This window comes from Sinocyclocheilus rhinocerous, unplaced genomic scaffold (assembly GCF_001515625.1).
Source record: "Sinocyclocheilus rhinocerous isolate Xijiao unplaced genomic scaffold, SAMN03320098_v1.1 scaffold56, whole genome shotgun sequence".
Lineage (NCBI taxonomy): Eukaryota > Metazoa > Chordata > Actinopteri > Cypriniformes > Cyprinidae > Sinocyclocheilus > Sinocyclocheilus rhinocerous.
Genome location: NW_015649227.1, coordinates 185,166 through 196,806, shown reverse-complemented (window position 1 = coordinate 196,806; position 11,641 = coordinate 185,166). Strand labels below are relative to the sequence as shown.

The 11,641-nt window shown below is 38.4% G+C and overlaps 1 protein-coding gene across 3 annotated transcripts in view; it reads right to left on the bottom strand.

Moving 5' to 3' along the window:
* Positions 1-3,362: 3,362 nt before the first annotated feature.
* The window catches only part of LOC107710407 (armadillo repeat protein deleted in velo-cardio-facial syndrome-like), a 27,637-nt gene continuing 19,358 nt past the window's right edge, over positions 3,363-11,641 (bottom strand). For all 3 annotated transcript variants that reach the window (XM_016515172.1, XM_016515174.1, XM_016515173.1), the window contains exons 10-17: positions 9,407-9,534; positions 6,955-7,105; positions 6,683-6,875; positions 5,533-5,644; positions 5,337-5,424; positions 4,872-4,948; positions 4,001-4,104; positions 3,363-3,840 (exon numbers count right to left, since the gene is read on the bottom strand). In XM_016515172.1, coding sequence (XP_016370658.1) covers positions 4,012-4,104; positions 4,872-4,948; positions 5,337-5,424; positions 5,533-5,644; positions 6,683-6,875; positions 6,955-7,105; positions 9,407-9,534 — 842 coding nt within the window. In that variant the 3' untranslated portion in view covers positions 3,363-3,840; positions 4,001-4,011. The remainder of the gene's footprint in view (positions 3,841-4,000; positions 4,105-4,871; positions 4,949-5,336; positions 5,425-5,532; positions 5,645-6,682; positions 6,876-6,954; positions 7,106-9,406; positions 9,535-11,641) is intronic.

Here is an 11,641-nt window from a genome sequence, read left to right as displayed (position 1 = left end):
TAGTGCTGCGTTTGACACTATCGACCACAACATTCTTTTGAGTAGACTACAAAATTATTTTGGCATTAGTGGAATTTGCATTGGCTTTGTTCAAATCTTACTTATCTGACCATCATCAATTCGTAGCAGTAAATGACGAGATATCATAGCACTCACAAGTGCAGTATGGAGTGCCACAAGGCCGGATTTAAACCACGCCATGCTGGTTTCATCTGGTCAGAGGAGAACTGGCCCCCCGACTGAGTCTGGTTTCTCCCAAGGTTTTTTCTCCATTCTGTCACCGATGGAGTTTTGGTTCCTTGCCGCTGTCGCCTCTGGCTTGCTCAGTTGGGGACACGTGACTGATTGCACAGACACTATAACTGAACTGGATGATGGCATCACTGACTCATCAATGAACTGACTTTAGTTGGAAAAATTACTCTGTCATTGTTTTCTTGCATTATTGACAAACTATTTTCCTGATTGACACTGTAAAGCTGCTTTGACACAATCAGTATTGTATAAAGTGCTATACAAATAAAGGTGACTTGACTTGAGCAGTAAATCAGCATATTAGAATGATTTCTGAAGATCCTGTGACACTGAAGACTGGAGTAATGATGCTGAAAATACAGCTTTGATCACAGAAATAAATTACAGTTTAACAGTTTAAACATAGAAAACAGCTGTTTTAAATCGTAATAACATTTCACAATTTTTACTGTATTTTTGATCAAATAAATACAGCCTTGGTGAGCAGAAGAGACTATTTATATTAAAACATCTTTCAGACCGCAAACTTCTGAACATTCATGTGTGTTTACATTTTTTGAGATGTTGCCATTTTTTCCATCACTAAATATGGTGGGAATAGAGAAAAAATATTTCAGCTCTAGTTCTAAAATGTTCACATGCTGTAAGAGCCATAATTTGGTATCCTGGAGATTCAAGTAGTAAATATATTCCTGCCAAACTCATTTCATTGATATATAAGATCTGCTGTGCTAAGTCGTAATAATCCATATTTAGCCAGTTTTGTCTTTCATAACACTATTTGCTTAATTTAAAAGGGCGATTTCTACAGATCATAAACTCAGCAAACATGGAAGATGAATTCTAAAATGATATTTATATAGCGTTTATGCCACATGGGCATTAGACAATAAATAGAAAGATACTTACTATTTATAGGCCTACATAATTATATTTAAACAGTTGTCTATACTGTACATAATGTGCACATGTACTTCTGATTCTGATCTAAATGTATGTATTACTTGTTTTTATTTTTATTCCTACTTACTGAAATTTTATTTCTATTCTCTTGTATTTGCATGTACTCACAGCTCCTGGAAGACCTCGACAAATTGCTTTTGTCTTTGTGCACACTTGGAGAATAAATATATTCAAATAATATTCAAATGATTCAAATTAAATTTAGTAAAGAATGACTTTTAACACAAGAGGACGCTGCAGGTGATGACTGACCCTGTAATGAAACGGTTAATTAAGCAGGACATACTGTACAGTGACCACTGAAAGTACTCGGACACTCTACTGTCAAAATAACAAAGCGAATGGCTTCAGAAAGTTGTGGAGGCCCTAAAACCCAAAGTATACTTCGTTTTTGTAAGCGTACTAGCTTATATGTAGTAGAACGTGTAGCCTTTCACAGTGTTCTATGCTCTAGAAAGCATCATCATCTTAGTCCAGTGTCTGCACTATTTTTCTCCAGAAGTTATGACCGATAAACATATCTTTGTACTCTTTTAATCTAAAGTCTCTCTCATAACCCTCTGTTCCGTCTCTTTAGTTTCAGCTGCCCGGGTCAGTGTAGACACCTTGTGGAACAACTGATTAGTGCAAAAAAAATTCAATGCGCATAATATTCAACGAGTAATATTCTGGTGACAAAATTTGCATCACGCGCACTGTACGCGGAGCCTCGAGTACTGGTTAAAGCCGAAGTATAGGTTACATGGGTTTAAAGGGACATGGTAAAAAAAGAGAGAGAGATAGGAGGAAAAATATATATATTTCAGTGCATTCGCTTGCAAAACCTCTGAATCTCCCCGAGAAACGTTGCGTTTGTTCGCATAATTATTGTGATGGAAAAATGAGGTGGTGGAAAAACCTTTATCCCAGTGTTTTTGCGATCGAACGCAAAGTTTGTTGAGAAAACGCAAGAGTTTTGCAAGCCAACGCGAAGTTTCTTGCGGGAACACAAACGTTTTACGAGCTATTTTTGATAAATAAGGAATGGCCCACTTTACCTGAAAAAAAATTTGTCTGGAGTGCATGATCTCAAAATGTTTATAGCTTATAAATAACACTTTATATGAACTGTATTCAAACTGAAATATTATAGCTGGACCTTAAAGTTAACAAAAGTGAAAAGAAAAGAAAAAACATCTAGGTATCTGAATTACATGTTTTACAAAAAGTGGCCCACTTTACCCGAATTCAGTCTATATTTTGAATTTTTTTATTTTTATTTTAAAATTTGTTAAAGTTTTAGTAATTTTGTAGTGAGTTTTTGTCATTTTTATTAGTTTTGTTATCTGTCTTTATAGTTTTTATTTATTTTAGTTATTTCAGTACTTAATAAAATAATTTAATTTTTTATATTTTATTTCAAGTAATGATTTTTTTCTTTCCGTTTTAGTTAACTAAAATGATCCTGACCTGGACAAATCTCCCGGAAAAGGTTAGTTATTTTATTATTAGTTTAAATAAATGTTTATAAAAATTATTTGTAAAAATAAATAAAAAAAGATTTTGAAAAAATCTTGTCTAATGTCGAGTTACAGCTGATTTACTGTAGTAAAAGCAGTAACTATGACAACAGACACACAATTTACTATAGTGGCGATACTGTGAGTTACACTGAAACTGCTCTGAATTAATGATCTATTCAGCGTCATGTGATCAAAGATGTAAATCATATAATGTTTAAAGTGAATATGAATGAATACTGAGTCTCACACACCTGTGGTGTGTTTCTCTTCGTGTTAGTTTTGTTCTTCTCCGTCTGTGATCGATGATTTTCACTCATCTCTGCTGATCAGCATCTGAAGATTCAGTGATTCGGTAACCGATGCGATTTCAAAACACGCTTCAGACTCGTATCGTTTGAATCGACTCTTTTGATTCGAATCGCTCGAAACATTCGAATGCACACCAGACGAGTGAATCATTGAGCTTGCGCCATGAAATTTGCCACGAAGCAAGAATACGTTTTGTTTTTAATATATTTTATTTATTTTCTGTTAGATGCATGACGAAATATATTTATTAAGAAGAGATACAATTCTGATTTTTATTTTTCAAGCCATTAAATCACTGATGTTATGAAACAAATTCAGTATGAATGCGTTAAAATCTCTGATATATTCTCTGATATAGGCTATAATAAGTAGTTTCTGCTTTTCCAGTCCCAATAACCTATTAATATTCTTAATTATTTATTTTATGCATAAAACTTTAGATACAGAACTGAAATTGTCTGTGTGACTGGAACACTATTATACAGTTTAGAGACTCCTCAACAAAAAATAAGCAATAGAAACAACACAAGATCGTAATATGATGTATGATCAGATGTTAAACAATCAATAAATGACTCGTCACATCATCATGAATCTTGAGTTTAACAGTGAAGATTGCCAAAGCAGCAAAGAGTCAAATTCCACTTCCAGACAGATCGGACACGATTCCTCCAGCTCTCTTTCACAAAGGTCATCGTTGTGGACATGAACAGGTATGGTATGCTGTATTTCTCTCGTTTGATTCTGTGGTGAATTGTGCTGAAGGCTGATAATGTCAGTCTAAATGCAGGTCTGAAAGTGGATCTCCAACCTATGAAAATAAATCAAGAGTTCAAGCATATATTAGATGAAACTCTACATTGTAAGTATGTGTTAGATGATACAAAGGCATAAACCGGTAACTATCCTTCATGGCTTCACTGACAGATGAAAAGAAGTTGAAGTGATGAGTGTGTGATAGTGTGGTTTACCGTGAGCCGGATCAGACCCACGAGTCCAGCGGCTGAGGGGTTCGCTCCACTAAACCGACCGCTGGCCTGCTGGTCCTGATGAAATGCCTCTTATCATTCACACCCTGAAACACATTCAGCATCATGAAGCCATTAAAGCAGCTCTGCCCATTATGTATTATACTGTAATGTTCTTCAGAGAGTCACTCCTACTATGCAGTACATTTTATCACCCAAAAATAAAAATTAGCTGTAATCCTCAAACTCAGGTTATCCAAGATCAGGATGAGTTTGTATCTTCATCAGGTTTGTAGAAATGTAGCATTGCATCAGTGTCTCAGCAATGGATGCTCTGCAGTGAATGGGGGCAAACAGCTGATAAAAACATCACAATAATCCACAAGCAATCCACAGCACTCCAGTCCATCAGTTAACATCTGGAGAAGACAAAAGCTTTTGTCTCTCTCCAGATGTTAACTGAAGTGCTGTGGATTACTTGTGGATTATTGTGATGTTTTTATCAGCTCTCATTCTGACGGCACCCATTCACTGCAGAGCATCCATTGCTGAGACACTGATGCAATGCTACATTTCTACAAATCTGATGAAGAAACAAACTCATCCTAATCTCGGATGATCTGAGGATGAGCACATTTGCAGCAAATGTTCATTTTTTTCAAATTCTTATTTCATTTCCTTGGCATTTGAGCAGCTGCATAGAGTTTAATCTGTTATATGATGCTCTCTTTTATTATTTTAGGTTTTGGATTGTTATTGTAAAGCACTTTGGTCAACTTATGTTGCTTTTAATGATGCTATATGAATACATTTGACATGAATAAAGAGTTTAAAAGTTTCTGGTGAACAGAAATGATACAACATGCCCACTGACCTGAAAAGTTTCTCGTTCGATCATGTGACACGGAGCATCTCCTGCTCGCTCTGCCTGATCGACAGTGCAGTATCCATCTGTAGAGGAAACAGCAACACACATCACTGCATTAGTGCATAACACACACACACACACACACACACACACATCACTGCATTAGTGCATAACACACACACACACACATCACTGCATTAGAGCATAAAACACACACACACACACACACACACACACATCACTGCATTAGTGCATAACACACACACACACACATCACTGCATTAGAGCATAAAACACACACACACACACACACACACACACATCACTGCATTAGTGCATTAAGCCCACGCACACACATTTAATTCGAACACTCTAAAGCTTGCATAACAAAGAAGGCACAGCGCTTCTGTCATTCTCATCAATGCAAGAGACTCATAAATATGCCGCATTCAAGCGGCAGGAATCAGTGACCTTGGTTCTTCTCCATTAAGGGCAGTGTGATGTCATCGTTCCCTTGCTTGGCGTTCTTCTGTTTTTTGGGCAGGCCAGAGACGGCTGGCTGAAACACACAATCAATATTCATCATCAGCACAGCGCTTTCTGAAATTAATTTCATAAGTATGGCTGTGAAACACACATCGATCCATCTGTCTTTAACTGCTGTTACCTTGAAGTGTGTTTTGTTCCAGCCGGCCTTATACAGAGTGTGTCGCAAATCCTTATAGGCCCAAACCGTCTGCAGGATGTGTGACGCGGCTTTGGTCTCGCGCACCGATTGGCTGACACATTCACAAATCAACAAGACAGAAAACATCCTGATCAGACCAAAACTACAGCTTTACATCTACTCAGAACGAATGTGTGCGCTGTTGCTATGGAGTTGCTAAGGTGCTCTGAGTGGATTTTACCACATTGCTATGGCATAGGGTGTTTTGGGTGGTTGCTATGGGGTTGTTAAGGTGCTCTGAGTGGATTTTATCACGTTGCTATGGCATAGGGCATTCTGGGTGGTTGCTATGGGGTTGCTAAGGTGTTCTGAGTGGATATTACCACATTGCTATGGCATAGGGTGTTTTGGGTGGTTGCTATGGGGTTGCTAAGGTGCTCTGAGTGGATTGTATCACGTTGCTATGGCATAGGGCATTCCGGGTGGTTGCTATGGGGTTGCTAAGGTGTTCTGAGTGGATATTACAACATTGCTATGGCATAGGGTGTTTTGGGTGGTTGCTATGGGGTTGTTAAGGTGCTCTGAGTGGATTTTACCACATTGCTATGGCATAGGGTATTTTGGGTGGTTGCTATGGGGTTGTTAAGGTGCTCTGAGTGGATTTTACCACATTGCTATGGCATAGGGTGTTTTGGGTGGTTGCTATGGGGTTGTTAAGGTGCTCTGAGTGGATTTTACCACATTGCTATGGCATAGGGTGTTTTGGGTGGTTGCTATGGGGTTGTTAAGGTGCTCTGAGTGGATTTTACCACATTGCTATGGCATAGGGTGTTTTGGGTGGTTGCTATGGGGTTGTTAAGGTGCTCTGAGTGGATTTTACCACATTGCTATGGCATAGGGTATTTTGGGTGGTTGCTATGGGGTTGTTAAGATGCTCTGAGTGGATTTTATCACGTTGCTATGGCATAGGGCAATCTGGGTGGTTGCTATGGGGTTGCTAAGGTGTTCTGGGTGGATTTTACCACATTGCTATGGCATAGGGTGTTTTGGGTGGTTGCTAAGGTGCTCTGTGTGGATTTTACAATGTTGCTATGGCATAGGGTGTTTTGGGTGGTTGCTATGCAGTTTGTGGCTCGTTCCAGGTTGTCACCTGGTTCTGTTGATTGAGACCAGTTTCTGGATTCCCTGTCCCTGGATGAGGAATCTGGCGTTGTCCAGGTTCTCAGAGACGATCTCCAGTATAGTGTTCAGGACAGCCACCACCGTGTCTCCCTCCAGGTTCTTGGCGGGTCGCTGCTGGCCGCAGGTCAGGTTACTGACCAGATCCCTCATGGCGTAACTCCCTGACCGGGCAGCAGAGAGACCGTCAGCCTCAGCATCACATGGAGAGCATCAGAGTAAAGCAGCTGCTCTGGATCTTACCGATAAGATCTTTGTTCTTGTGGTCGATGGCGAGGTTTCTGAGTGCGATGGCGATCGCTCGCACCACTTTATCAGCATCCGAGTGCAGCAGCTCCACCAGCACCGGCAGACCCTTCTCCTTACGCACAGTCGCTCGGATATAATTGGACCACTGAGAAAACGAAGAGGAAGTTTAATTAAGAGGCTTTGATTCATGCTTTACTGCCCTGTATTGTAATTTAAAGTTTGTGCTTTGAGCAGATAGTTTGACTAGTTACTCTGAAGAGTAAAACATGCTCAGTCACACTATAAGTCATCTTAGTTTTGGTTTTAAATGTTTTCTCTAAAATCATTAATACTGTAATAATACAGAAAAAATAGGCCTAAATTTAGGATTTATATATTTGAATTGCTTGTAAAAATTTCCATGCATTTAAATTAAATTAATTATTAAAAATAATGTCATTGTTTATTATTAACTATTTGCATCTATTTGGTTTTATTTAAATAATCATATTTTTTAAATGCATTTATTTAAATAGCTTAGAATCAGCATAAATCTGTTCATTGTGAAAACAATTTTTTCACTTATAATTTTCACTTAAATTGGTTAAAATATGACTAGCTGTGGAACAAGCAACATTCAATTTGGTAAAATGTATGAGATTGAAACAAATTGGATTTATTGATGATAAATTTATAAAGCTGGTTACTGTGTATTCAAAACAGATTCAGTTTATTAGTACTATTGTAGAAATCTGACCTGTTTCATTAACAGTATGTATGACTGAAAAATATGCATCACATTTAATTTATTAATGTTAAAACCGTGTAATTCAAATGTATGGGAATTTTATATGCAATTCAAATACATAAATCTTACATTTGACGTGTTTCTAACATAAAACATGTAAAACCAAAATACTGTTAAAATTTTTTTTAAATGAGTGCAGATAAGCATGAAAAAAGAATTAAAATAATAGCATGGCAGTCTCCATCAATGACTGCACAGCAAACACAGAAAGTATTGTGGAAAATGTATATAGACTTTGTGATCATTTTTTTCCTTCCATCCAAAATTATTTCAAATCAGAGAACACAGTTCTGCTGGTGAAGATCTAGTTTACTTGCTGTGCAGTGCCTAAATAAAATCCAGTGATTATTCTATCCTCAGAAATGCTCAGAATAGACAGATTAGTACCTTGCAAACACCTCTGCATTGCATCCATAAACACCTACGCATTGCATAACAGCAACCAATCAGATCAGAGGTCATCTGATTGAGAGCTTTGGGTTTTGTGTGCGACATGCATAAGATGGTCAGTTACAGACAGTCAGTTGCAGACAGTCACAGACAGTTACAGACGGTCAGTTTCAGACAGTCAGTTACAGATGGTCAGTCGCAGATGGTTAGTCACAGACGGTCAGTTACAGATGGACAGTTACAGATGGTCAGTTGCAGATGGTCAGTCACAGACAGTTACAGATGGTCAGTTACAGATGGTCAGTCGCAGACAGTCAGTTACAGATGGTCAGTCGCAGATGGTTAGTCACCGACGGTCAGTTACAGACAGTCAGTCACAGACAGTTACAGATCGTCAGTTACAGATGGTAAGTCGCAGACGGTCAGTTACAGATGGACAGTTACAGATCGTCAGTTACAAATGGACAGATACAGATGGTCAGTTGCATAGTCAGTCACAGACAGTTACAGATCGTCAGTTACAAATGGACAGATACAGATGGTCAGTTGCATAGTCAGTCACAGACAGTTACAGATCGTCAGTTACAAATGGACAGATACAGATGGTCAGTTGCATAGTCAGTCACAGACAGTTACAGATCGTCAGTTACAGATGGAAAGTTACAGATGGTCAGTTACAGATGGTCAGTCGCAGACGGTCAGTTACAGATCGTTAGTTACAGATGGTCAGTCGCAGACGGTCAGTTACAGATGGACAGTTACAGATCGTCAGTTACAAATGGACAGATACAGATGGTCAGTTGCATACAGTCAGTCACAGACTGTCACAGACAGTTACAGATCGTCAGTTGCAGACAGTCAGTCACAGACTGTCACAGACAGTTACAGATGGACAGTTACAGATGGTCAGTTGCCGACAGTCAGTCACAGACTGTCACAGACAGTTACAGATGGTCAGTCGCAGATGGTCAGTAACAGATGGTTAGTCACAGACAGTCAGCTGCAGACAGTCAGTCACAGACAGTTACAGACGGTCAGTCGCAGATGGTCAGTTACAGACGGTCGGTCGCAGATGGTTAGTCGCAGATGGTCAGTTGAAGACGGTCAGTTACATATGGTGAGCCACAGAAGGTCAGTTACAGCCGGACAGTTGCAGACGGTCAGTGACAGATGGTTAGTCACAGATGGTCAGTTACAGACAGTCATTCACAGTCAGTCACAGACGGACAGTTACAGATGGTCAGTCACTGTGTCTCTGGTGTGACTCACGGCCCAGTGTCCAGCTGACAGGTTCTGCAGAGCTCCGGCCGCCGCCTCCAGCGTGTTGTGATTCTGGCTCAGCTTGAGGAGTGACAGGTAGAGTCGGACCACCTCCGGCTGGTACAGAAGCTCCAGACCTGCAGAAACAGACCCATTAGCATGAATCATTCATGAGACACTTCATACAATCATCTAAAATACACGTGAAATGGGAACGTGAGACGTGAGGACCAAATCCTGTAAGAACCAGAGTTTTGCATTATTTTAAGGACATGTGAGCACTGGTTGACAGGGTTTTTCTGATGCTCTGAGAGGTTTTCTTGAGCGCTGCGGGACGAGCTACACGCTGAAGTTTAATACTTAATGTCAGAGGTTTGTTCAGATCACTCGGAGCACTAGTACTGGTGATGCCGGAGGTAGTAAACGGCACTGAATAATGGATCTACAGTCACACCTGAACCAAAAGATTCAAGATTTTGTAATTGATTCTCTGGAGTCAAACCGGATTCAGAGAGTCTGATCCCGAGTGAAAAGCAGAGATGATCACGTGAGGCTTTAGGGATTTTATACATCAGAACGTGTCTTTCATACTAACAGCGTCTCTCTGTTACTGCAGCGATTCTTTATTCACATCAGTGAATCAAACACACATCTAAAGATCCTCCTGCTAGCAGATCATCAGACGATCCTCCTCAAATAAGCATGTGCAGTTCATAGTGAGAAACGTGCCGCATCTTAAACCCATGAAAACTCACATTTCACCCCAGAACCATAAGAAAAAAAAATGCATATTGCATAAAGAAAATGAAGACTGGTTTTTTTTTGCATTGACATTTTTTAATAACAGTTAAAGGGGTCATATGATGTTGCTAAAAAGAACATTATTTTGTGTATTTGGTGTAATGAAATGTGTTTATGCGGTTTACGAGCCGTTTTAGGTAGGTGTGGCTAACTCTTAACTTTTATAAAGAATATCTCTTTGGATTTGAGACTTTAGTCTTTGCAACTTTACAGATCTTCTTTATGCACCAAGAGCTTGTAACACTCTAAAGAGAAAGGAAAAAATGAAATCGCATCATATGACCCCTTTAAGCACATTTACCCAAGTTTACAATATATTACTGTAATGCATTACCTTTAATTTTAGAATATTTATTTATGTTTGTTTGTTTTAATTGTAATTATCCTCAGTGATGATTCTCACATTTACCCTAATTTCGTTATTGCAATGCATCACTTTAGACCACATGAAACCCATGAAATCACCCCAAAATCATGAGGGGAAAAAATATACATGCATACAGAAAATTAAAACTATTTTTAGGATTCGTACGTTTTTTTTTTTTTTTGCATTTGCATTATTTTTTATGACAATTATGCACATTTATCCAAGTTCTTATCACAGTAATGCATTACTTTAATTAAATTTTTTTTTCATTATCCTCAGTGGTGACTCTGATTTATGATACCCATGAAAACTTGCACTTCACCCCAAAATCATTAAAAAAAAATGCATACAGAAAAGACAACTATTATTAGGACAGTTTTTTTTTGCATTGCATTGCATTATTTCTGAATAAGCACATTTACCACAAGTTCTTATTAATTTAATGCATTGATTTTTATTATAATCATCATTAGTGATGATTCTCATTAGACTGCATGATACAAATAAAAATGCACATTTCAGTCCAAAAATCATATGAAAAAAGCAAATTATACATTGTGTAAAGAAAATGTAATTTGTACTACATTTGTGTAAAAAACTGTTCACGTCAAATTAAATGCAGTACTAAAAATACTAACCTCATGTATAAATACATTTTAAATAATATATCACTCTTGCTTTATTATATTGTGGGAAAATCACATTCTCGTTGATTTCTTTCATTTTTCAGCATGATTTTGGTGTGTTTTTTTTTTTTTCATGTAAGAGGGTAAAACCACAGTAAGCTTGGCTGATATTGTCATTCTCAGACTTGGTGACCCAGTTACATGAATTGCAATCGTCTCGTCTTTAAGCACACGGTGATCCGCTCTTTCATGCGCTTTGTTCGCTCACAGCTCCACCAGATTCAATGCCACACCAACACATTCATTACAATTATTACTGTAACGTTTCGTCCAAGGCTTCACTATAATAAAACACGTCAACCGATATCAAAGCTGTCCACACACTCCAACATCATCAATATCATCTGCAGCATCACACACACACACTCACACACACACACACACTCACAC